Below are 27,930 nucleotides of genomic sequence, written 5' to 3'. Positions count from 1 at the left end.
TCATGAAAATAAAAATAAAAAACAAGACAAATGAAAGCAATGACAAAGCAAGTTGATCGTTAATTGTGGTGTGAGTCACGTTTTATCTTTCTTGCCAATGTAGGTTAACAATGAATTTCCAAGACTTGAACATTTTCTTCTACATCAAATTTGCTAAATGGCGACTGCATCACCTTCACCCCTGGCCAGCTCGCCAGCGAAGACAAATGGAAACAAGCTGAGCAGGCTTCTCATCGATGGCGGAACAACGGTGCTGAGGAATATTTTCGATCGTTATCACCCACCTGGCAACTTGGCTTCTGACCTCAATTTCAATTACTCCATTCTTAACAACCTTTTGCGTAAAAGAGTGCTAAATGGCCATCAGTGGGACAAACTCTTCCCCCCTGGTGGAGGGGTGCCAGACTCCAACACGTTTGACATCACTCTTCTGTTCCTGCTGCTAACTACCATCTGCGGCTTATCCCCTCCCCTGACAGGATGGCACACCAAGCCGCCCCCTGGTGATAACACTCTTGAGGCTAACCTTGCTCGCGTTAAGTTCTTCCGGAATGAGTTGTATGGTCACGTGACGTCCACAGGGGTTGATGCGACATCTTTCTCCTCCTTCTGGCATGAAATAAGCATTACTCTTCATTCGCTGGGTTTAGATCAAGCTGATATTGACAGACTGAAGGCAGAGCATGGAGCAGAGGAAGATTACCTTGATGCCTTAATTGAGTGGGCTGACAGTGAAGAGGACATAAAAACGCAGCTGAAAGACATCCACCAGACGCAAATAAAACTCAGTAAAACAGTTGAAGATGGCAATTTAAACATGGAAGAGCTACGTCAAGCCCTAAGCAAAACTCAGGATGCTGTAGATGAAGCAGTGGAGATAGAACTCAAAGGACATCAAGAATTGAGGGCAGCACACCAGGAAAGCATGTCACGTTTAGAGGGAGTGTGTGAGTCCCAAACTAAAACCAGCCAAGCTGTGGACGAAATTCGTGAATCAATCCAAGAAGTAAAACAGGAAGTAAAAGGCTTGACGAAAAAGAAAAGCGAGCACGCAGATGAAGTGCTTAGGACCCTTGTGAAGTTTGAATTCACAGGAGATATAGAATTTCATGCAAACAAATTCCAGGAAGGAACTCGTGAGTGGATCTTCAAGAGGATCGAAGACTGGTTAGACGATCGGAGCTCGCCACATCGGGCGATGGTAATCAGTGGAAATCCAGGGATGGGAAAGACTGTTATCTCCGCTGTTGTTTCGCAAAGAATTCAAAAAGCTGGAAGACTCTCGGGAAGCCACTTTTGTCAGCATGACGATTCACGGTACCGAGATCCACGTTTAATGCTCCAGTCTTTGGCCTGTCACTTGTGTCAAGCGATGCCAAGTTACAAAGATGCTCTAGTGGAACAGCTGTCAAGAAATCTGGGTAAAGACCTCAACAACATGGGTGTTAAAGAGCTGTTTGCGTTGCTGTTCAAAGAGCCTCTGAGCACAGTACAAGATCCTGGAAGAAACATCCTAATAGTCATAGATGGCCTCGATGAAAGCGAGTACAAAGGACGCAATGAGCTTCTACACGTAATTAGTAACCACTTTTCTATGCTTCCAGTCTGGATTAGAATACTCATTACAACTCGTCCAGAGAAGAACGTTACAGAGGCATTGCGACATTTGAAACCAATAGAGCTTGAACAAAAACAAGAAGAAAACTTAAAGGACATTCAAAGCTTGTTTGAAACACAACTCAGCCTCAAAATTGGTGAGGAGCATAAACATGTTCTCTTGAAGGAACTGGTCAAGAAATCAGAAGGCCTGTTTATTTACGCTTACTTTATAGTGGATTTTATCCAAAAGAATGTTTCAATTCTCACCCCTGATCAGCTGGAAAGTGTGTTACCTTCAGATATTTCATCTGTTTACCTTTCCTATTTTACACGGTTAGAGGATGAACTTTGCAAAGAGCTTCATGCAGATGAGGAACATTTTTTGCGTCTCCTGTGTGCATTGACCGCTGCAAGGGAACCTTTACCAGTAGAATTCATTGCCAAAATTCTAAACCCGGGAGGAAAATCTTTGACTGCGCAACGAAAAGTTAACAAAGCAATATCTTGCATCTCTACACTCTTACCAGTTCGGGAGGGTCGTCTTCACTTCTTTCACAAGTCAATCAAGGACTGGCTAGTAGCATCATCGCCCTATGAACCACATGATTTCACCGTGGACGAGAAAGAAGGTGATGCTGTCCTTTCTGATCTGTGTGCTTCTGAACTCGATAGCTTGCAGCGAAAAGGGGTTCATGGCAAACAGTTTTCGAATACCGAAACATATGCTTTGCATCATGGTACTCAGCACATGCTTGAGGTCACCGATCATGACTACGCTGACAAATCAAGAACCAATACTGTCACAGTAGAACAGGTGTACCGATACGCAACAGAAGTCGAACTTATTTATGCAAAACTTTGTGTTAGGAGCACATCAGCTATAGAAGATCTTCTCAGCCTCCACCGTGAGAATTCCGGAATAGTAAGCGAGGAAAAAGATTTTGTTGTGACTTCTCTCCTAAGTCTTCTGAGAAAACACTCATACATCTTGTTTGATTACCCTCACCTATTTTTCCAGTGTTTGATTAACGAAGGTACCCCTGGATTATCGTCTACAGCAGCAGGTATTGTTAAGTCATCAACTCCAAAGGTGCCATACATGAAGCATTTAGACAATGAGAAACAAAAGGGAGCCGTTCAGGGACGATTTTACTGTTCAGATAAAATCGCATGTTTTGATATTTCACCTAAATTGGATTACATGGTATGCGAGTGTCGAGATGAAACAATCCATCTTTTTTCCCTGCTGACGGGTACCAAAGTATGGGTTCGTCCATCGCTAACAAACAGAACGTATAGTTCCAAAGAGGCATATGCGGGTAGTGGTGCATATCGACAAACTGGGCATTTTCTGTCATTTTATCATTCTGTCACATTTCATCCAAATGGGAAGTCGGTAATACCAGGAACTCTCAAATATGTTTACACCATTAGTGGAGATAGGGAAGAACTTTTTCCGGACAGTGACTGCACATTTTCATATTGCTTCTTACGATCTTATAAAGACAAAGAAGTGATATTTACAGATTCCCCAGATGATCCAAAGCAGATAATCATTTGGGATATGGAGAATGGCCAGAAACTCAAAGTTATTATCGATTCGGATAAGGAAATTTCATCCTTTACTATTTCTGGCGATGGGTCACGTATCGCTATTTCTGAAGTGAATGGTAAGATTACTATTTTTTACCTAATAGACGAGTTTGGTTTGAGATTCCCTGACGCTGGTAAAGATAACTGGGTGTGTGGGTTGATGCATTTCACATCCGATAATGATACTCTGGTTTGTGGATGTCTATTAGCCTCTTGCGAGGACTACAGATGCCCGTTTGATGCGTTAGAACCTGAAGAAAGAAAACCAACAGTTTCCTTCAAAAATCCTCTGAATAACGTTTCCCTGCCAGATCCTCATTTTGAACCTGTTGATCCCAGAACCTTCGTGTTATGGCCCTCTGCTCCACCAAGCTCTTTGACTGAATGTACTTTTATGGAGCACGATGAAGGACCTTCCTGGGCGTCGAAGGTGCAGAGAGAGATTCCATATTTGTTCGCAGGTTCCTACATCAGCCTTATCGATGAAAACATTTTGGTTGGTAGTCCAGATCACAAATACGTTACGATGTTAAATGTTGGTCTACTGCAAAGCGCTAGCGAGTCCGACTCGACTTACTCCTCGAACGTTAACATGGGTGTCAGGGAGATTATTTTTTCTATGGAAGGCGATGCAATATATGTCGTAAGTTCAGGCAGGTTTGTCTACATTAGTTCAGAAGTGGTAGAGATAACTATCTGGAGAATGACAAGTCGAGAATTCCTGAAGACAAAGACATTCTTTGGCCCTGTGTCGATTGTTCCAACGAAGGAAGGTCTTGTGCTCTTTAAAAATGATCGTGTAGCAGAGTTGTGGAATTTCGACCTGTCGGAGTGCATTCGAACTATTGTTAAACTTACCAGTGATACTAGTATTGTGTATTCAGTAACCTTGATACCAGTATCAGATGAACTGATAGCCTTTTATTATTCGCCACAATCACGGGAATCAATTTATATCAGAAGTCTAGAAGAATCTGAAGAAAACGAAAACTTACACGACGACTTGTTAGAGTGTACATCTCTCGAGGATTGTACAGATTATTGTCTTGACTTTATGAGCACAACCGGCGTTCAGGGGGGAAAGCTTGTGTCCTCGCTAAGGCTCACACGTTACGACGAATGGGGATACTTATATAGCATTTCATGCAATAGTCCGAGCAATGTTTTGGTTTGCCGTTTTGAAGGGCAATCCTGGGGACCTATAGACGAGGGGGTGGTCACAGTTAGTTTATTAAACAAAGGATCAATTAAATGGGAACGAATCGCGGATAATTCATATCTTCGCGACGAACACATGATTTTCTTGCCCAAGAATGAGTTTGTTGTTACGTGGAACACTCTCGACGAAGGTCAAGGTCTACATGTTCTTGACGCAGATACTGGAGAAACACTGCACGTCCTTCTTAGAGACCAGAACGACATTATTGAATGTAAGTTTTTAAATGATGAAACCCTCGTATGCTGCAGTGGGGACAACTTCCTTCGATTGTGTAATGTCAGAACCGGACATCTGCTAAGTGTTCTAGACATTGGAGAGCAACCGCTCTGTTTGGGAGCCTGTCTGAATCAGCCTCTTGTCGCCATTGGTTTGTCCGGCACAAGAATAAAATTCTTCCACGTACAGTTGCCAACAGAATCTAAAAAGAAGTATTAAAGGTGAGCTTTTCTCTACTCGGTCAAAAATAGGCGGCACAAGGTCAGTTTCGCGAGCTACTGTAGCCTAACAGACCCTAACATTACCTAGACTCTATGAGCAGTGTATATTTTTTCAGTCCGTGGAGCGGAAGGCGCAAAATACGCAAATAACGGCGCGCGCGGTTGAGGGTGCGGGCTCCCTCGCGCGCGAGTACTTTCTTCACTAAAAAATTGAAAGGGACCTTAAAATCCAACGACGCGGCAGCAACGAAAACGTCACTTAAAAAGTAAATTTGCGTTCTTCATTCTTTATCGCGATTATTCCTAGTTACTTACCTGGTCAAATGTACGCGAACCCTCCCGAATCTGAATTCCAAGGGACCATACTCAATTTATTTCAGAAAGCGAAATAAAATTTCTTCGTTGCTTGTTTACGTTGTCCATAAAACACGAAATTAGGCATTTTCACGTCTTACTTGTGCAAAAACGGCAAAGAAATGTACAAAAAAGCGTGATGCATGTGCAAAGTTGTTGTTTTGTTTATTAAACCCTTTATTTTAGACGTTTTCGTTGCCGTCGCGTCGTTGAATCTTAAAGTCCCTAATTTGAAGAAAATAGGGGACCACTTGCAGCCTAAGCCAGGAGGAATAATTGATTATGGCTCCTGGCCTAAACAGTCCCCACACCACAACACAATTAGTAGATATACGTCTACAGTGAATATTATTCTTACAAATCTTCGCACGAAAATTCATAAATGGTATTCCGCGAGTTTGGGGGAACAATTACCGATGTTACAAACGGTATAATACCATTCTTTGATCTGCTTATGAAAAGGAACAGCGCCAAAATTGAAGAGAGAGCCGACCATAAAGTTAAGTGAAATGTACCAAAGACGGTTTTGAAAGATTTGTACAGTAGGACACAGATGACAGTGAAGCAGGGAGAGATTATAGAAAAATCTACTGAGAAGAAGAACAGTGTTTGAAATTACCTAAAATCATCGCCATCACGTCCATGTCTTACAGCAACTTTAAGAATTATTTTGTTTTGTAACATGACATAGTACTAAATTTCGCAACTTATTTGTTTCTTCCATCCCAGTTTTCGCGAGTAGTAGATTTCGGGATTGTTTTGAATTTGCGAAAAACGCGAATTTTAGACTTGATAGCTTCCAGCTTTCTTAAATAACGCAAGTGACTTTCTGTTTTCAGTTGCAGTTTCAAGACAAGTAAATTGAGCAACTTCTGGTGGTCTGTCATCAGCCATTAGCCGGGCACAAAGAGCTGGATTCTTCAAATCAGTGACCATGATCTTTATTTAGTATTGTGTTTGACGATGGATAAAGAGCATGAAAAGAAATGACTGCAAAAGCTGGAATTCAAATCTATCTAATTGAAGAGCCCTGGATGCAAGCTGCTACATTCAGGAATTGAAAGAGACATGTATATTACGAACTATGAAATTTCGTACGTTAATAGAATAGCGGATAGCCTGCGAGCGAGCTCTCCTATTTGGGCGGGTGAAGCGAGTCTCGCGAAAACGCGCGAGCGAGCGGCCAAGCCGCGAGGCCCCTCGCTCGCGCGTTCTCTCGAGGCTCGCTTCGCTTGCCCAAATAGGAGAGCTTGCTCGCAGGCTAAATAGCGGATATAGGGAGGGGTGGGGGGTCGGGGATTGGAGGGAGGGTCCTTGATCAAAAGACTGAACATTCGCAAGCAGCCTTCATTTGGTAGGAACTTGTTTTGCACCCTCAATCATGATCGGTACACCTTTTTAACCACTGGCTAGTATATAAATCCACGAAATCTGGACAAAACGTACAACTAAACCAACTAGAAAAACGGTGTGAAACTTTTTTGTATGGCTTTTTTGTGAATGTTCCAGATGTCTGAAAGTGACTCACATCTCCCAGTAACACTGTAGTAAAAACATGCAGGGTTTAATATACTAAAGTACGGTGTGATATAAGAGTCATGTTAACACTCGCTGCCTGGCCCAGACCGCACCACACTGTTTCTGAGACTTGACAGGCGCGTCACCTTGAGTTTGATTTATTAGTTAAAGTTGTGTGTTGCACGATTATCACAACATTAGTGGTCTATATAGTTGACTTTTCCTTGTAGAAGTAATAGAGAGCTTAAGCAACAATGAAGGCGACGGCTACGAAAACGTCACTCAAAAAGTGAATTGGCGCTTCCTCAAACTTTATCGCGCCTGTTCCATCTCGTTTAATTCGTCAAATGTTGGTAAATTTTTTTGGAGTTGAATTCTAAAGGACTCTATCAAAGTTCAAGAAATGAAAAAGAAAAGTTATTGTCTTGTGTGGCCGTCCTAGACAAAACGTGAAATTATGCACTTTCACGTCGTAGTCGTGCAACGAAGGCTAAGAAATGTACCAAAAAGCATGATGCACGTGCAAAGTTGTTGTTTTGCCTATCTAAACCAATTGTTTTTTTTTTTTTTTTTGCCGTTCCTTTTTTGCCGTCGCCGTCGTCGTTGCTTAAGCTTCCTAATCTTTAATCTTACCTTCCTCCTCTTTAAACCTCCCAGATCCAGCCACGTTACCTACCCTGCTTGCAGAGGTTTGTCTGTTCCGGCATGGTTTTAAGCATTAAAGACGTAAAGAAGCCAATTACATGTAGGCGAATGTTAGCAATAAAAAAGACTTCATAAATGCTTAAAACCACACCGAAAAGAAACCTCTGCTGGCAGGGTAACGTTATCATGTTGTTACTGTGTAACAGTGGAGTAAAAAGGGTGAACTACTGCTTTTCTTTTTTCGTAAAATGGCTGGCAATGAAACCAATTTATTACTCGAGGTTCACGATTTGATTTTCCGGATATGTTACTAACTGTATATGTTTTAAGGTCAACCTGATGGTACAGTCAAGAAATAGGAAAGTGCAAGAAAACTGGAATAATTCATGGGGTTATATTGTACAGTGGAACCTGCATAATCACCGTCCCAGTACAATGTCAAGTACAAAGTACAGTCAAACTCCGTTTGTACGGACACTGATGGGACCATAGAAAGTGTCCGTATAAACGGGGTGTCCGTATTAAGAGGGTTGACTTTAGAGAAAATGTATTATAGAGCTTTCTTTTCCCAGGCACAAAGCAAACTGTCCATAAAAATAAGGTTTCTGTATTAAGCAGGTGTCCGGCGTAAAGCGGGTTTTGACTGTATGGAACAATACCCTACAAGAGAGGATTCTCTCCTGGCACCCAATATAACTTTTATATACCTTCTTTTTATTAGGTGCAATTACAACACATGGTAAATTTATTTCCATCTTGAAAATAAAACCACAACAATAGTAATTATTAGTTTTTTATCCATGGAAGGGATATGAGATCCTGTTCATAGACCGTTGCCATTAAAAAATTTGCCTCAGAACGTTTGCCACATACATAGACAATGTCTCCGTGCATGTCATGTAAAGGTTATTTAATTCCCTTGGTAATAAAAGTGTTCCGTGAAACTCTATATCTGGGTTCTTCAATAGGGAGGTCTTGTTGTTCCATAGTTACTTTTCCTATTTTGACTGGGGCGAAGAATATGATTAGTTATACTAGCAGGGTCCATGTCCTTCGTTACGTAGGAGTTGTATCGAGGTTCAACTACGTGTATCCAGATATCAGTTAAGTTGTACATTCTCATCGTACTCCTCATCAGCTTTTCTAAACTACAGTTCTGTTGGAGGGAATGAGATAGCCTGCATGGCGTGCCTTCCTCGTGGGCCTTTTTCTTTTTTGCCCCCATTTGTTGGATCATAAATAAGCGCTTGCCGATTGGTACTCATTGATGCAAAACATAAATGACACTCCCTTTTTCTAATTGCAAAGTTTTCGAAACAATCAAGCAACATAAGTCTATGCAAATGAAAACAAGAGTTTTTCGTACTCAAACTGTTTAAATTTGAGATTCATCGATGGGCCACGTCACTTAGAACACTTTGTTTCTTAATGAAACATGTCCAGGGATCTACACCGAAGAGGCTTCGTTAGAGAATGTGCCAGCAGAGAGGTACGTTTATCAAAAAATAGCTTCAGGGCCTTGTGTACTCCACAGATCGTTTCACAGGGCATTTATCGAGGCATCTTAATGTATCCACCTCGATGTTTCACTTTTACTATGTAGTGCAGTTTTGTTTAGATTATTTCTGTGAATTACATTTGGGATTCTGAAGAAACTTCTGGGATTGATGCCAACATCTTGCAACTTTCAAAGCTTCTAGAACATTTTCAGCAGAGAGCGTAAGAAATGGATAAACATTCCACGAAGCAGACATTATATTTCCCCTTAATCTCTCTTAATCTCTATTAGCTTCTAACTTCTTGCTCAAAGCAATTTCTAATTCAAAACTTTCTGTCGCCATTACCTCCCAATAATATCGAACGAAAGAATATCCTTTGCCACCTTAGAAAGATCGCAGATCTTTATATTTCCGCCTAGACAACACCAGGCGGGTTTGAGCTATGAACAGCTGTGACCGGCCAGTTCAAGTACATGCAAGTACGTCGTTTACCTTTTTTCTGCCTACTGATGATGTCCGTCTGCACCGATCTGGAAGTTTATGCTTCTCTTTTCCCTTCGCTGTTAAACTCGTAGGTAAACTTGGCCTGTAAAGTATGGTGCACGCTAAAAAGCCGACACGATTGATAACCCAGTCAGTTATTGCGCGTTTTATATGAAACGGCTCTTCTGCTTTTCGCGAAAAACAAATCAACAAGCAGCGCGTTTTTCAGAAACCTTGTAAAGAATTTACAAGTGCACGAAATCCAGTGGTCATTAAATTCTGAATATATACAATCAAGTGATGACTTACAATGTAGTGAAACTGCCAATTCATTATACGGCTTCAATTTGCATTAAAGTACTTCAACATTCAAAGTACCCTATTATATCTACAGGCAGTTATTTGTACTGATGACAATCAGAGAGTGAGTTACTTTCTCAAATTGAGTGTCGCGGATATAGGAAAATTAATATGGTCATATGTCTGCGTTGTCGTGAATTTCCACATTTGTTTTGCTCGTTAGTGTTGTGTTGCTTAGGTAACTATATTTTTTCACCCTCCCTCGCTTTGCAAATCAATAGACCGATAATTTGTTCATTCAGTTGGCTTCAAATAAAATGATAATATATAATGTTTGGTTCTAACAAACGACCTGGCAGTAAATGATGTCCAAACTTTTAATGTTACGTATTTGCTTCTATGCACAAAGGAAACGTCATGTATAATTAAAGCAATTACTATTAATAGCTCCCTGAATATCTAACAAAGCGGAACTTTGGGACTTCACAGCTCTTGTCCTTTTAATGCGCTCGGCTAGCCAACTCAAATCAACCACGATAGTTGTTCCAGTTCGGTTCATTGCACTAAATACCCTCGACAGCTAATAAGTTAAACACCCTCCTCGAGGAGATTGGTTGTAAATTTTTTCATGTATATAATCATGATCGTATTCCTATTAATTGTCACGTATTGACAATATTCGCTAACTCTCTTTACGGATGACTTGGTCTTGGTTTCATGGTCACATAAAAACAAAGAAAAACATTGACGGAGCGAGTTAATCGTTGTAGTGTGACCCACGTTATATCTTTCTTGTCAACGTAGGTTCAGAATGAATTTCCAAGACATGAACATCTTCTGCATCAAGGTTGCTAAATGGCGACAGCAGCACCTTCACCCCTGGCCAGCTCAAGAGAGAAGACAAATGGAAACAAGCTGAGCAGGCTCCTTATCGATGGGGGAACAACAGTGTTGAGGAATATTTTCGATCACTATCACCCTCCCGCCAACTTAACTTCTGATCTCAATTCCAATTACTCCATTCTTAACAACCTTTTGCGTAGAAGAGTACTAAATGGCCATCAGTGGGACAAACTCTTCCCCTCTGGTGGAGGGCTACCAGACTCCAACACGTTTGACATCACTCTTCTGTTCCTTCTACTAACCAACATTTGTGGTTTATCCCCTCCCCTGACAGGATGGCACACCAAGCCGCCCCCCGCTGATAACTCTCTTGAGGCTAATCTTGCTCGCGTTAAGTTCTTTCGGAATGTGTTGTATGGTCACGTGACTTCCACCGGTGTAGATGCGACATCTTTCTCCTCCTTCTGGCATGAAATAAGCATTGCTCTTCATTCTCTGGGTTTAGATCAAGCAGAAATTGACAGACTGAAGGCAGAGCAGGGTGGAGAGGAAGATTATCTTGATGCCTTAATTGAGTGGGCTGACAGTGAAGAGAACATTAAGGCGCAGCTGAAGGATATCCAAAAATTCCAGACCAAGACTGAGGAAAGTATTGCCCAAGTCCTTCAGACGCAATTAAATTTTAGTGAGACCCAATGTAAAACACAGGACGTTGCAGAAGAAGTATTGAGGATGGAGCTCAAAGGTCAGAAAATCCTTCTCGATAGCAAGTCAAAGTTGGATGAAGTAAGCCAGTTGATAAACGCAACACATCAAGCGAGAAATGAAGCAAACCAGGAAAGTATTTTACTTTTGGAGAAAGTGTGTGAGTCCCAATCGAAAACCATTCAAGCAGTAGATGTAATGCATGAATCAATTCAAGAAGTAAAACAGGAGGTAAAAAGCTTAACGAAAAGGAAAAACGAGCATGCAGGTGAGGTACTAAAAACCCTTGTGAAGTCTGAATTCAAAGGAGACATAGAATTTCACGCAAACAAATTCCAGGAAGGAACTCGTGAGTGGATCTTCAAAAGTATTGAAGACTGGTTAGATGACCAAGCATCGCCACATCGGGTGATGGTAATCAGTGGAAATCCAGGGATGGGAAAGACTGTTATCTCCGCTGTTGTTTCGCAAAGAATGCAAAAGGCTGGAAGACTAGCAGGAAGCCACTTTTGTCAGCATAACAATTCAAGGTACCGAGATCCACGTTTAATGCTCCAGTCTTTGGCCGGTCACTTGTGTCAAGCGATGCCAAGTTACAAAGATACTCTGGAAGAACAGCTGTCAAGAAATCTGGGTAAAGACCTCAACAACATGGGTGTAGAAGAACTGTTTGCGTTGCTGTTCAAAGAGCCTCTAAGCACAGTACAAGATCCCGGAAGAAACATCCTAATAGTCATAGATGGCCTCGATGAAAGCGAATACCAGGGACGCAATGAGCTCCTACATGTAATCAGTAACCACTTTTCTATGCTTCCAGTTTGGATTAGAATTTTGATCACAACTCGTCCAGAGAGGAACATAACAGAGGCGTTGCGACATTTAAAGCCAATCGAGCTTGAACAAAAGCAAGAAGAGAACTTAAATGACATTCAAACCTTGTTTGAAAATCAACTCAGCAACAAAATTGGAGAAGAGCATAAAGATGTTCTCTTGAAAGAGCTGGTTAAGAAATCAGAAGGCCTGTTTATTTACGCTTATTTTATAGTGGATTTTATCCAAAAGAATGTTTCAATTCTCACCCCTGATCAGCTGGAAAGCGTATTGCCTTCGGGTATTTCATCCGTTTACTTGTCCTATTTCAAACGGTTAGAGAATGAACTTTGCAAAGAGCTTCATGCAGATGAGGAACATTTTTTGCGTTTCCTGTGTGCATTGACTGCTTCAAGAGAACCATTACCAGTAGAATTCATTGCCAAAATTCTATACCCTGGAGAAAAGTCTTTGACCGCGCAGCGAAAAGTTAACAAAGCAATATGTTGCATCTCTACACTGTTACCAGTTCGCGAGGGTCGTCTTCACTTTTTTCACAAGTCAATTAAGGACTGGATAATAGCATCATCGCCCTATGAACAACATGATTTCACCGTGGACGAGAAAGAAGGTCATGACGTCCTTTCTGATCTTTGTGCTTCTGAACTCGATAGCATCAAGCGAAAAGGGGTTCATGGCAGACAGTTCACTAATACTGAAAGTTATGCTTTGATTCATACTGTCCAGCACATGCTTGAGGCCAATGATGATCATAAATGGATTGATGGTTCAGAGACCATGACTGGCACATCCAATCAGGTATACCAGTATGTGACGGACCTAGAGCTTATTTATGTAAAACTCTGTGTAAATAGAACATCCGCTACGGAGGATCTCTTCCGTATTTGCAATGAACATTCGGGTCTACTGAATGAGCAAAGACTTTCGATTGCAACACTGCTCTATAAAGTTCTAAGAAAACACTATTATATGTTGCTAGATCACCCTCACTTATTTTTCCAATGTTTGATTAACGACGGGGTTCCTGTATTATCGTCTGAAGCAGCAAGTATCGTCGAATCATCTTTACCCACAATACCCTACATGAAAAACCTAGATAATAGCAAGGAACAGACGAGGGAAGCAGATGAAGCAAGGTTCTACTGTTCAGACAATATCGCATGTTTCGATGTTTCACCTAAAATGGATTACCTGGTATGCGAGTGTCGAGATGGAACAATCCATCTGTTTTCCCTGCAGACTGGTACCAAGGTATGGGTTCGTCCATCACCAATAAAGAGAGAGTATGGTTTTAGAAATGAAGATCATGTGAATGGCGCATATCATCAGATAGAGATGCATTTTTTATCATTTTACAATTCTGTCATCTTTCATCCAAATGGGAAGTCGATAATACCTGGAACCCTTCAATATGTTTACACCCTGACTGGAGAGAAAGAAGACCTTTTTCCAGAAAGTGATTGTACGTTCTCAAATTGCGCCTTACGTTCGTTAAAAGATGGGGACTCACTATTCACACATTGCCCTGCAGAGCCAAAGGGGATAAGCATTTGGGATATGGAAAATGGCCAAAAACTATTTATTGATTGTGAGAAATACATATTTTCCTTTACCGTTTCTGATGATGGGTCACTAATTGCTTTTTCGAATCTTGACGTAGATCACTCTGGTACAATTACTGTTTTTGACTCAAAACGCCCTTCTCGTTTGTATGTTATACTCCCGGACTGCTTGGGTTATTTCGTGTGTGGCTTGTTACGCTTCACATCGGATAACAACACTCTTGCTTGTGGCTTTCTACACAAAAAATGCCCAGATGACGATTCTTGCCCTTATTGCGACTTCACATTCTGTTATGACACTACCGGAAAACCTGAATTGATCTTCCTTAGGCCTTTAAATGCATATAATTCTCATTTTGAAAAAGTTGAACGTAGAGCCTTCGTATTGTGGCCCTGTGGTCATTCAGGTACTTCAGAGAAAACCGATTTTCTGGAGCAGGACCACAGCTTTTTCTGGGGCAAAAAAATTCAGAGAAGAATTCCAAATTTATGTACGGGTTCTTCCATCCTACTTAACGATGAAACAGTTTTGGTTGGTAGCCCGGATCACAACTATGTTATGATGTTAAATGTTGGTGTACTAAAGAGTGAACCTGATTTCACGGACACGAAGAGAATAATCGACTTGCATAAAAGAGAAATTGCATTTTCTCTGGAAGGAGATGCGATCTACTTTATTATCTCTCAGAAATACATCGCTTTTCCACCTTCTCCTTCTTCAATCACTGTATGGGGAATGTCAACTCGAGAAATCTTGACGTCAAAGACATTCTCTGGTCCTACATCTATCGCTCCAATGAAGACAGGTGTCGTACTTGTTACTACTGAAAAACCTCGCATAGTAGCAGAACTGTGGAATTTCGATCTGTCTGAGTGTAAGCAACGTATTGTCGAACTTACTTCTAAGACTGCTATGCTATGCAGAGTTAACATGTTCCCTGTATCTGATAATCGGATAGCATTCTTTTATCACCCGAGATCATACGAATTAAAATGCATCAGAAGTTTACAAAACCGGGAGGAAAACGAAGAATCGTCCAAAGCAGATTTGTTAGAAGGCTCAGATGGTAACTTCGATTGTGTTGACTTCATAGACGTCACCAACTTTGGAGGAAAGCTTATTTCCTCGCTAAGGATCAAAGCCGGTGACGTTAACGAAAGCTTAGACGGCATCTCTTGCAGTAGCAGTTTAAGCCAAGTGCTGGTCTGTAGTTCCAGGGTTATAATGATTGGAAATCACGGTCTTGTAGACAAGGAGAATGTAACATTGAGTTTGAGGAATGAAGGTATCACAAGATGGGAAAGACACACGACATTTTCTGCCGATTCAATGCACCTGTTCAACCCAGACATGATTTTTTCGCCCAAAAATGATTGTGTAGTTACGTGGAACACTCTCGACGGGGGCCAAGGTATACACGTTCTTAAAGCGGAAACTGGAGAGACATTGCACGTCTTTCTTAGAGACCAGAAAGATATTGTTAAATGTAAGTTTTTAGATGATGAATCTCTGATATGCTGCAGTGAGGACAACTTCCTTCGATTGTATAGTATCAGAACCGGAGATCTACTAAGTATTTTAGACATTGGTGAGCGACCGCTCTGTTTGGGAGCCTGTTTATATCAGCCTCTTGTCGCCATTGGTTTGTCCGAGACAAGAATAAAATTCGTCCACGTACAGTTGCCAACAGAATATAAAAAGAAGAAATAAAGGTGAGCCTTTCTCTACTCGGTCAAAAATAGGTACAAGGCCAGTTTCGCGAGTTACTGTAACCTAACAGCACCTAGACGCTACGAGCAGTCTCCGTTTTATCAGTCCATAGAGCGAAAGGCGCGATACACGAAAATAACCACGCGCGTGACTAAGGGTGGCTCTCTCCCGCGCGTGTACTTCCTGCATTAAAAACATTAATTTCAAGAAAATAGGGGACTACTTACAGCCTAAACCAGGAGCCATAATTAATCATAGCGCCTGGCTAGACACCCAAGTTACAAAGGGTATAATACCATTCTTTGATCTGCTCCGTGAAAAAGACCAGCGCCAAAAAGAGAGAGCCGACCATAAAGTTTAGTGAATGTACCAAAGACGGTTTTGAAAGATTTATACTGTAGGACACAGATAATAGTGAAGCAGGGAGATAATATGGAAAAATCTAAGAAAAAGAACCATGTTTGAAATTACCTAAAATCATCGCCATCAAGGCCACGACTTAAGCAACTTTAATTAAGAATTGTTTTCTTTTGTAACGTGACATAGTATTAGATTTTGAGACTTGAATTAATTTTTCTTTCATTCTAGTTTTTGCGAGTAGTAGATTTCGGGATCAGTGTTTTCAATTTGCGAAAAACGTAAATTTTAAACTTGATAGCTTCCCGCTTACTTACATAACACAAGCAACTTTCTGTTTTCAGTTGCAGTTTCAACACAAGTGAATTGAGCAACTTCTGGTGGCCTGTCATAAAGCAGGGCAGAAAGAGCTGGATTCTCCAAATCAGTGACTATGATCTTTAGTCCCGTGGAGGGGGGGGGGGGGTACTCAACAAATGTTTACACGGGCAGGCTCCGCCCCGAGGTCCAACTCCTCACCCTTTTACATACCATTTTTCACGAAAAAGATACCCCTTTCGTATACCTTCTACTGACAAATGGCACCCCTTTCACATACCTTGTTTAGAACTTTGCATCCCTTTTAACTGCCGTTAATGCGCTCGTCTTTCAAATAGGAATCAATCACAAAAATACACCTTAACGTTTTCTCGACTTTATAAAACCATAAAATTTATCTGTTAACCCTTTCACAGACCCAAATGACAGATTTCTCTACCCTTTTACATACTTCAGCTAGTGAAATCCCTACCCTTTCAAAAACCTGAAGCCTGAAAAAGATACCCCTTTCGGGCGGAGCCTCCCCGTATAGGCCATTATAGGGAGTACCCCCCGGGTCTTTAATTAGAGTTGTGCATGGCGATGAATGAAAAGAACTGATTGCAAAAGTTGGAATTCAAATCCATTTGAAGAGCCCTGGATGCAAGCTGCTATACTCAGGAATTGAAAGAGACATGTATATAATAAACTTTGAATTTCGTACGTTAACAGAGTAGCGAATATGGGTAGGGGTCGGAGTGAGGGTCCGTAAAAAGCACCAATCAGACCAACTGTTTTGAAACTGGAAAAAAGGCTGAACATTCGCATACAGCCTTCATTTGGTAGCTTACAATGGAACCTGTTTTGCACTCTCAGTCATGATCAGTACACCTTTTTAAACCAATGGCTTGTTATATAAATTGACGAAATCTGGACAAAACGTACAACTAAACCGACAAGAAGAATGTTGTGAACCTTTTTTTTGTATGGTTTTTTTGTGAATGTTCCAGATGTCTGAAAGTGGCTCACATCTCCCATTAACACTGTAATGAAAAAAAGGTTAAACGCAGCGTGTAATATACTATGTGAGGACCAGGTAGTGATATTGGGGTCATGTTAAGACGTTCCTTGACCTGGAGTGCACCTCACTGTGTTTCTGAGACTTGACACGCGCGTCTAATTTAATAGCGAGTTTAATTTAGTAGTTAAAATTGTGTGTTGCACGAATCATCATGACATTAGAGGTCTACATAGTTGAAGTTTCCTTGTAGAAGTAATGTTATAGGCTAGAAAGGGTGAAAATTATCAGCAATTAAACAGATTCAACAGATAAAACGAGTTGAACTTCCCTACTCGATCCTCTCTTACCTACCTGGCAGGGTAACGTTACCGTGTTGTTAACGTGGAACGGTGGAGTTAAAAGGGCGCGGGTCTGGTTTCTTTCCTTTTTTTTTCCCTAAAATGGCTGGTAATGAAACCAATTTATACCTCGAGGTTCACAATTTGGTTTTCCGGATATGTTACGAACTGTGCATCTTATGAGGTCAACCTCGTTGCACAATCAAGAAATAGCAATTTGCCACTGGAGAACTGGGATAATGTATGGTGTTATGTTATCCAATAACATCTCGATATAACCCTGTATAATCACCGTCCCGGAACAATGTGAAGTACATAGTACTGTGAAACCCCGTTAATACGGACACCGTGGGGACCATAGAAAGTGTCCGTATAAACGGGTTATCCGTATTAAGCCGGTTGAATTTAGAGAAAATGTAAAGGCTTTCTTTGCCCAGGGACAAAGCAAACTGTCCGTAATAATGAGGTGACTGTATTAAGCGGGTGTTCGTAAAGCGGGGTTTGACTGTATGGAAAAAGACCCCACAAAAAAGGATCCTCTCTCGGCACCCAATACATGGTATACCTTCTGTTTATTAGGTGTAGGGTTTTTGTACGAACGCTTGTTCTGAAACTTCGATCCATCGTGTTGGGTACTATTTTGAAAGCAAGAAAAACTGTACTATTGGCAGAGGGCCGGGGAGAGAGAAAGGAAAAACGCCTTCCGACAAAGCCTATGAGATTATCGAACACCCCCAAATTAGTTGCGCTTGATCTCTTTTATTCAAATATTTTATACAGCCAATGAAAACTAAGTTCGTTTCGACTAAAAGCTATAAATTGTCTTCCGAAGTCTACAACATTGACAGGTGTATTTGATCAATAATTGACCAAAATTATTTTGGTGCATGTAGATAGCCCGCAATATAACGTTATGTCCAAGTAAGGTTTGTAAATAATAATTTTAAAGTGAAGTTCCTCACTGGTAAAAAATACTTCTCCTCGCAAAATCTGATTAAACCGTCGTAGTAGAAAGATTCGTTAACAAATGTGCTTGCAGAGGTTTGCCGTCAAGTAGCACTGATGCAGAGGTTTACTCGTTTCCTGTTTTTAACTCTGTGGTCCCAAAATTGTCAGTTTGGCCATTTGTTCAAGGTTATCAACCTCACAACTTTTCCAACAGCGAGAGGTACATTTGAAAATAGCATTAAAGGTCAGCTTGCGGCTCGAGAGCTGCCTCGTACCCGGGCGCTTCTGGAAGATTTTCTACGGCACAACAGGTCATGGGAAGGACTTAAAAATAGGAAGCGCCGCGTTCCTTTTCACGTTGAGTCTTCCCTTGTACCTTTGCGTTTTTGAAGCTTCTCATGATCTTTACGTCGCGACTACCGTCAAAAATCTCAAGAAGCGAGTAAATTAAGCGTAAATTCTTGGCGCGAAAGGACCGAAAAAAACGTGGTTTTGATTGGCACCTAGCAATCAAAATGCTACCATCATCACCAATCAGCTTCTCTTTCTATCTAGTGTACGTGTTCGCCAAAGGAACAATGACTGTGCGCAGGCGTATTTTTCCCTCTGCTCCCCTTTCTCTATTTTAGGCTCGTTGTCCCTTCCCTCGGCTTGAAATCATTTTTGGCTTGCCTTAACCCTCTGTCAATATCATCATCCAAGATGGCGACAGAGCAGCACAAAGTTATGTCTGTTCTGCACAAAATCTCATTTTATAACGAGGTTTCAGGCTATTCGAAAAATAAAATAACCTGTCCTTCCCAAGTAACTGTATCGGCTATTTTTCAGCCAGTTTCTCGTAAATGCTTGTAAATAACCAGCCTAACAAAGCTGTAGCCTGCATTTCCTTGAAATGAAAAATATAAATAAAAGTAATAAGAAATAACAGGTTAAACCTAGGACGTGAAAGCATTTCAAACACTTGGGCAATAGGGGAGGGTTAGCGGTGGTTGCAATAACCCCTCCTTCCCCCATACGAGGTCTTAGTCTTGAATAAGCTCACAGAGGCTGGTTATCCCTAGGATATGGAAGCAAAATCCAAACCCTTCCTCAATAGGGAAAGGAGGTGGTTGCGATAATCCCCACATCTCTGCGTTAACAGTTTCAAATAAAATTGGATATGTCCGGACCTTGATACCCCCAGTAGCGGACACCTTTGATTACACTGACGGCTTTTGAGGAGCAACGAATCTACTTTTATGTTATTTTTCACCCCACCATTGCGTTCGCAAAAAAATAGTTGTCAGTCATTTTCAAAACAATTCCCAGAACAAAATCTTATTAGGAATATACAATATTGTCCAATGATTTATTATACTACAAACTAACAACATCTCAAAGACAATAGTTATTGATTATGATACTTAACCTAAGTTTATGGAAATTTGCATTTTACTTGCTAATACTAAATCATTCAATGATATTCATTGAAAGATCTTAAAATTTAAAACGTAGCTATTGCTTACGACACTGATTGTAAGCTTTTCAGGGGTGAAGCCTGCTACTTTTTCCGTTTAAGCCCCTGGGCCCAGTTGTTCGAAGGCCGATTAGCGCTTAACCCATAGTTCATTTTAAACCGGGTTCATTTTTCTGTTGTTCAAAAGCATTTTCTCGGATAATTTTCTCTGTTATTTTTAAGAGCATCCAATCATCAACTTTTGGACACAGAGAATTAAACTGAATTTACTTTTTAAGCTCTCATATCTGAATTCAAATTTCGCACTAACCCTGGGTTATCTTAACCCAGCTTTGAACAACCCGGCCCTGTTGTAGAAGTCCTGAAATGGAGGGGGGAGAGGGAGGGGGTGAGGACATAGAAGCAAGCTAACTTAACGGTTACTTCCAGTTAAGACAATACAGCACAGTTCGCTTTTGCAGTTTAGGAGTGAAACTGTTGCGTTAAATGAGTAAATAGCATAACAGTGAGTTAACACTTATGTGCACTAACAATAAAACTATATGATTCTAGCAGGTAATCAAAGTAAACAAAGCGGGCCAATGTCCATCACTGCGACAGGCATTGGTATCTGTGTTGGGTGCAATTTCACTCTGTTATTAACTTTCGATTAGGGAAGGTACGTTTTTAATTGGGGGAGGGGTGGGGATTCAGAGGGGGGGGGGGGGGTATTCAAAACCAAAAATGGGACCCTTGGGGAGGGTCAACCCTTATTATAAAAGGTGTTAAGGAAGAGTCCAGCCTTCTTTTCACAATGGTTTCTTTAAATGTGTTCATCTACCACACTGATGTCATTTCTTCGTATTTTAAAGCTTCGTACCAGTCCTTTTTATCGAACGGGAACTTGTAATTACCCATTCCAGTTAAATAGCAGTTTTATTGCAGTTCATTCATCAGATTCATTCATTCTTTCTTTCTTTCTTTTTTCTTCTTGTTCTGCCATGGCACGTCATTGTCTCGGACGCCGGACGACCCGTGTTCTCTTTCGGCCGTACCTTGGCATTGATGTGTCCACTGTATGCAGTACAGGGCTGTCACTTTTATCGCTCAATTCTCTCGATGATGTTGATAATGTTTCAGAGCCTACAATACTTTCCTCTTCATCACTTTCTGAGCCCACAGTTTCTTCACGCAGTGGAGTCTCTTTCTCCAAGCCTGATAAGATCCTGCTAGCGATAAGTGCATTTATATATGCCAGTTTCTCTGGCTTCTTCCCTTTAAACACGATTCCATGACGTACCAGGTACAAATCAGGTTCATGAACTTTCAACGACGATTTTTGGCCAGAATTATACAATTGCTCTCATTCAATGTCGTTGTTATCTTGTTCCAGCCGCTGCGTTTGCTGCCTTTCACTTTCAGCTCCTCGCTTTTCCTTACGCATTTCAATTTGAGCAAGGTGATCAACATAGTCCTTCACAAACTTCAGCGGGACAATACAGTTCCGAGAAAATCCAGCTATTGTTCCGCCTTCTCCTGGATTTAATTTGTTTTGGTGGAATTATTCTTTTCATTTGAGCTCGGGCTGAAAATCATCAGGTTCACGACCATCGATAGATGTTGCTGATAGTGGTAGAAATGGGGATCAGGAAGCTTGTTATAGTCTGGGAAGGGTCATAGAGTTGCCTCTACGACCCAGCCCTCCCCCAAATAAAAAACCTACCTTCCCTTATATAAGATAATTTTAAACCAAATTTTTGTTAACCTGGGCTTAATGGCTTTTAAGGCAGCTACGCCCCTGTTCTAAGAATTTTTCCGTTCACTTGCTGACTAATTTGTTTCAATAATACTGACAAAAAACTCTAAAACTATCATCCTTCAGTTACTGGTCATGATGCCGGATACTGTTCATCACTTCCTATTAAAGGCTCTGTTTTACTTAAGTGGTAGTTCTAAGCCAATTAATGACTGCAATAAAAAAATGATATATGACTTTAGCTATTGCTCACGATACTGAATGTAAGTTCTTGGGTTTTCCTTTTCCCTTGCTAAACTACAGTCATCAAATACCGACAAAAAAACTCTACAATTATCAACCTTAGCAATACAGGTCAAGATGATACACTTGAAGTGCTAATTCGATCTATGCCATTTAATGACACCAATAAAAATATAGAACTCTTCAAATATAGAATTTTTGCTTTTGCTTATGATACTAAAAATACACTCTTAGCTTTTCCTTCTCACTCTCTAAACTAAGTCATTTACTTTGATACCGACGAAAAGCTTTACAACTATCATCTTACAGCTACCGTCAATCATGACGCCGGCTATTGCTTATGAAACTGAACATTGGTTCTGTTTTTCTGTCCTTCTTGCTAATACTAAGCCTTGAACTAACAGAGAAATATTACCATACAAACGGTAAGCTAAATCAGCTCTAACGATTTTTGCGCTAAATCAAATATAAAACTGTTGTGATTATGATACTGTACATGTTTCCTGTAGGTTTGCTTTTAATTACTAATTTTAATTCACCCAATTTTAATAGAATTTCTTCAAATGTAAGCCTTGTGCTATTGCTTACGATACAGTGCTCTGCATCAATTCCTGAGGTTTTCATTTTCTGGTTTACTTGCTAATAATTACATAACTGTGAATCCTTAAACGATGCTAAAACGATGAACCTTTATTTTTAAAAGCTTTAAACGTACTGTTGAAGGCATACTTTTCGAAGCTTTCTCCATGTTTGAGGGCTTTTAATTCACAGCGTGTTTTTCAGTCTACCTCCTGTCAAGAGACAAGCCGCTCACGTAACATTTCTGGATACTGCATGTACATCAATCATCAATGTTAAAGCTCCAAACTGCAAGATTAATAAGTAAAGACTAAACATCGACAACCATTTCGCAGTAAAGTAAGACGAAAAACAGTGCCACAACCATCAATAAAAAAAGTCGAAATAAACGGAAAATTTTGAGAAAAAGACCTAAAAACAGCAACAAAGCATGAATAAAGCTTTCTGATGCCATTTTAAGCATTTTGGGAGATTTATGTGTTCCTCACTCCCAGCAAAACTGATGAAAGAGTTCCCAGCCAGCAAGATGCAAGAAAGGAATTAAGAAAGGAATTTTTGGGTGTGGCCTAAGGGGGAAATTTACCTCTTTAGCGGGAGGAGGCGCGGGGAGGGGAGCAGAGAAAGGTATCTGACAAATAGCACATACCAGCTATTCAAAACATCAAATCCCCTCAGACACCCTGAATTGACACATTCCTTCCAAGGACAAATAATTTTTTTTCCAAATCTCCCAGCCAGCAAAAAATTTGCCTTAAGAACAGATATTTTGAGGAACAGATACAATGGGTGCCCCTGTGTTTAATTATACCAGGTTTAACAATCATATCTCAAAAGGGTTCAAGAAGCTTAGACTTGCGCGTTAACTTCTGCAAACGTAAGGCGACAAAAACACAGCGGAAAAAATACGCCAAGGAGAAAAACTAAATGTAGCTTTTAATAAACATGTTTACTAGTGGTGCGAAAGAAGCGTAAGGGTTTCGGAAGTTATCATTGGATTCTACAATCGTATAGTCAAAAGCAGTGTTAAAACATCATTGAGAACCTCACTGGCAAATTAGCATGGGTTAACCGATTTCAGTTTCTCAACTGTGCTTCGTTTCGAGTGTAAAATGAACTTTAAGTAACGTAAACATCCCGTATTATAATCCTGGTTATATACCCACCCGTTTGTTACCAAAATAACGTTCTGGTTACACGCTGATACCTTCACATTGCAACGAAAGTCCATTAAATTTTCTAAAACGATTTACAATCACAGTTGGAACGGGAGAGAATAGAGAACCTTGCACTCACAATTTAATGTCAGGTCGACGCACTGTGGCACAACCTTTGTCTCCAAGTGTTGAGCTTTCGGAAACTGCAAAACATTAAAGCACGATGAATAAGTTACTCAGTTGACGGATTGAAAATTGATGTATAAAAAGAGTAACTATCGAAACTATAACTACCTCTTATTTCTGAATACTTCAGTGAAATTTTTCCTGGATACTATGGATGGGGAAAACTGAAGGCAAAAACCCAAAGCAATCGACAATACTTAATTTACGCATGCAATTAGAAAATATCTGCTTATGTAAGGACCTGAAATCCCAAAATAAAACTGAACTTGTATTCATTAGTGGTCCCAGATAACAAAGTAAAAACCATTGTTACATCACTATTAATCAAACAAGATCTACGTAATCTACCAAATCTGCAAGAATATTTGAAAACGGAGAAGAAAGCTACTGGCAAAATTTTTCAAGGTTGATAAAGTTTTCTGGAGCTGAGATATCTCGTTCAATGAAAAAGGAACAGTCGAGAGAATTTGTTTAAAGATCAAGGCATTTTCTCTTAGGTGATCATTTCATCAATTCTCATAACGTTTTCTCATGACGATGTAATGATATTGTTAGGGGAAAATTGAAGTTGGTCAAGTTGGGACTTGAAGGGTTAAGCGGCCAGCCTCAGGGAAGAGACAAGTGGCCGCTTAAAAAAGGTACTTTTTACAGTGATTTACTGACAGATTTGTTCGCAGGGAATCTTGTAACAGGCCGCTTAATAGAAGTACTTTTTACAGTGGTTTACTGTCAGCTTTGTTCGCAGGGAATCTTGTAACAGGCCGCTAAATAGAGTGGCCGCTTAATAGAGGCTCGACCCCACTAATATCCGCAAACTGCACTATCCTTCGCACAAGCTCCTTTTTGGGAACTAATATTACCAATTTAATGTAGGTATGATCTGTCGACGCTAAGTAAACTTAGCAATTCTTCGACTTACGATTAGGAAAAAACGCACTGCCCACCTTTTGCTTCCCGGTTCACTTTATCTCGCAGCTGTTTTACTTGGATAACTGCGCACATACATTTGGAGTTCTTAAGGCCAAAAGCGAACAAACCCTTTTGTGGACAGGAAGCCAGACACAGGAACGGATCAAAACCTATATCAAGTACAGTTAGAAAATCCCCAGTGCTAACATTGAACAACTGAAGGCAACTCCTTGAAAAATCCAAGGAGACGATAACACATTCCGTCTTACTTACAAAGGCAGAGGCAATAATACAGTGAACGGTGCATAGCGTCCGGAGAAACTTTCCTGAAGACGCTTCAAGCACACGTACTTCTTTCTTGGACTGAGATGTATTATACGAGATAAGGACAAACTCCTCTGTTGGAGAAAACATCCCAGGTAGGCTCCAGCTACCTAAAAATTCTGGAAATTTCACAGTTCTCTTCCATAGTTTCGTTTTGCCGTCTGACAGCTGAACTGACCTACGAGTGGTGGATAGCAGCTGATATTTCCTGTTACATACTATGGCTTCTTTACGCAACCAAAGATATGTTGACCGGTAACCCTCGTGACGAAGTGGGATGGTCTTCACTATGTTTCCATTTGATGTGTCCAGGATGCTTACTTCAAAATCTCTCCCCACACACGCTACACAGTGGTCTGACACTGGCATTATATCCCTGACCTCACTTAAATTAGGCCAACTTCGGATTTGTTGAGACAACTCAAAATTCCATAGCTGAACATCCGTAACAGGTTCACTTTGTTTCAAAAGGACACCCTCTGACACAGGTACAAGTAAAACATCACGTGTTCTTATCACTTTCTCTGCTTTACGATCTCCACTCGACACATCCAAAGATACCACTTGTACTTTTTTATCCCCTGCAGTGGTGCGATAAATGGTCTTCCCATCTAAGGCGAAGGCAACGAGACAAGAAAACCGACCGACGGGAGAGCACCAGTTGGCCATAGTATCTTCTTCTGTGTCACAGTTAAGCATTGTAATATTCTTTGTCTGACAAAGTACCCTTAATACGCTTTGTTTGTTTAGTACAAATGTAAACCCCCTCCTCGGCAAACGAGGAGAGTGCGTAAAACCGAAAAAAATAGGATCTCCCATCAAGAATCCACCTTTGCTAGATGATTCGTAATCCTGAGGATCATGGACAAAATAGCCCTCTAAAACGTCTAAAACGTTCAAGGAAAAGGTGCTACAAGGCAACTTAATGACCTTTAAGCCGAAACTTTTTAGGGTTGACAACGAAATTTCTTGTAACGGCCAAGACCAACAAAAAAGGAATTGAATGTCAGGGGTAAACTTTATCATTCCACAAGGTTGATTGGTGGTGACTTCTGCGAGAGTGGTATCTAAGCAGTTCAATGCGAACCAACCAATCATACCAGTCCCGAAAAATGGGAAATTGCCAGAAGTGTTCCATCTGGAGACCAAGCAAAAGACAAAACATCTTCATTTCTGATGGTTCGAGTGATCTCTTCACCATTTTTTAGATTCCACATGACAAGGCATTTAGCATCCCCAGGGCAATCGGTGATAATTTTGCTCTCGTCCCCATAAACTGTACAAACAGAAAATTTGCAGTTGTTTCTAGGAAACAGAGGTCGGAGGTTTCCTTCAAACGAGTAAGCATGGCTAAGGATTCCAGGAAGAACAAAGGGCATAGTCGGGTGAAAAACAACAGAGCGATAACATGAGTATATATTTGAGTTTGGCACCACTCTAAAGGGGAGATCAGGTTTAAAGTAGCATTTCTTGACCTCAACCGGACGTACCCACTTTTGCGCACCCGTTTTGAGTGACCAAAGGTAAATCATTCCATCAGTACATTCGCAGACCATGAACTCCTGCGTCGGTGAAATATCAAAACAAACAACCACGGAGTTACAGTGAAACTCAGCCTGGGTCTTACTCAACTCCTTCACAGCTTCCTTATGAAGGTACTCCATGTATGGTATTTCACGACTCTGTAAAACTTTCGTCGCCTCACCGGCAAAAACGTTCCCTCCCTCGTTCACCATCACTTGAAATATTGTACTAGGATGCGTCGAAAGTCTTCCATGGTACTTTCGTAAGAGAGACAACAACGTGCCGAAGGCTTTTCGCTTCTCACTACTCCATGACTGAAAAGCATCTTGTTTGTGAGTTTGGATAATGTCTTCAGAACTAGCCGTGTTGTTTACACACAGCTTTGCATACACAATGTCTAAGTCAGTGACATAGTTGTCAACGATTTCTTCAAAGCTTGTTGTACTCCCTTCCACCTCTTCTGACTCGAGCATATGATAAACACCATGCTGTAGGGCGTACCTTGCAGTGCTACTGAATTCTGTGCCGTGAACGCCATTTCTTTTCACGTTATTCAGTTCATTAGTACAGAGCTGAGAGAGCATGGCATGACCTTGCTTTTCATCCACAGAGAAGGTGTGTTGCCCGTAAGTAGTTCTGTCAGTCAACCAGTCCTTAAGTGATTTGTGGAAGAACACAATACAGTCATCATGAACAGGTAGAAGGGTTGAGATAGAGTCGATAGCTTTTGTTACTTTCCGAGGACCAGATGGGGACTTCGACTCCGAAACCAACATCTTGGAAACAAAGTCTCGTGGTAGCGGTTCTCTTGCAGCCCCCAAAGCGCTTACAAAAGTCAAAAACTGGTCCTCACCAATTTTCAATTCTTTCTCTAAACGTTCAAAGTAGGACTGATAAACAGACGATACGCCTGAAGGTAAGGTTCTTCCTAACTCCTCGGGGGTGAGAAGTGAAACGTTTTCCTTGATAAAACCGACCATCAAATAAGCATATAAAAAATGCCCTGCAGCCTCTCGGACCAGTGCATCGATAACAACTTCTTCAAAGCTTGATTGAATGACACTACACAGCTGTCTTTCAAGGAAAAGTCTGATGTCTTCTACATTTTCTTCATCATCTTGCTCCAGTAGAACAGGGTTGAATTTTTTAAGACGGTCTGCGATATTTATTTCCGGTCGAGTTGTAACACAAAATCGGACCCAACCAGGAAGTGTAGTAAAGTGATTAGTAATCACATCAAGCAGCTCATTGCGACCTTTGTATTCACTTTCATCCAGGCCATCAATCACCATGAGCAAGCTTCTTCCCGGATCATCTACATTTATTAAAGGCTCCTCGAACAGCAATTCAAAGAGCTCTCCAACCTCTAGGTTGTTGATGTCTTCACCCAAGTTTCTTGACAGTACTTTTACAAGTTCTCTTTCATACTGTGGCAAAAGCTCACTCAGCTGATAAGCTAACGATTGAAGCATTATCTTAGGATTTCTGTGACGCGCCTTGTTGTGCTGACAAAAATGACTTCCTGACAGTCGACCAGCATGTCGCATTCTTTGACAAACG

At 40.9% G+C, this 27,930-nt stretch overlaps 2 protein-coding genes across 3 annotated transcripts; both read left to right on the top strand.

Annotated features, from left to right (window-relative positions):
* Window positions 1-107: 107 nt before the first annotated feature.
* Window positions 108-16,043, top strand: LOC140945965 (uncharacterized). 2 transcript variants are annotated; one of them, XM_073395031.1, is made up of 2 exons: window positions 108-4,848; window positions 16,001-16,043. In XM_073395031.1, exon 1 carries the CDS (start codon window positions 158-160, stop codon window positions 4,844-4,846), a length of 4,689 nt encoding a protein of 1,562 aa, XP_073251132.1. In that variant the 5' UTR covers window positions 108-157; the 3' UTR covers window positions 4,847-4,848; window positions 16,001-16,043. The 2 variants fall into 2 exon arrangements, with proteins under 2 accessions (XP_073251132.1, XP_073251131.1); XM_073395030.1 differs by lacking the exon at window positions 16,001-16,043 and adding an exon at window positions 6,042-6,357.
* Window positions 8,690-15,299, top strand: LOC140946753 (uncharacterized). Its single transcript, XM_073395861.1, has 2 exons — window positions 8,690-8,854; window positions 10,452-15,299. The coding sequence occupies exon 2, from the start codon at window positions 10,503-10,505 to the stop codon at window positions 15,297-15,299; it is 4,797 nt and encodes a 1,598-aa protein (XP_073251962.1). The 5' UTR covers window positions 8,690-8,854; window positions 10,452-10,502.
* Window positions 16,044-27,930: the final 11,887 nt, after the last annotated feature.

The sequence above is a fragment of the Porites lutea genome, chromosome 8 (assembly GCF_958299795.1).
Source record: "Porites lutea chromosome 8, jaPorLute2.1, whole genome shotgun sequence".
Lineage (NCBI taxonomy): Eukaryota > Metazoa > Cnidaria > Anthozoa > Scleractinia > Poritidae > Porites > Porites lutea.
This window is presented reverse-complemented; position numbering and strand designations above follow the sequence as displayed.

What these genes read in the sequence shown, in the direction of transcription:
- LOC140945965 (XM_073395031.1), top strand. Translation starts at nt 158, where the DNA reads ATGGCGACTGCATCACCTTCACCCCTGGCCAGCTCGCCAGCGAAGACA.
- LOC140946753 (XM_073395861.1), top strand. Translation starts at nt 10,503, where the DNA reads ATGGCGACAGCAGCACCTTCACCCCTGGCCAGCTCAAGAGAGAAGACA.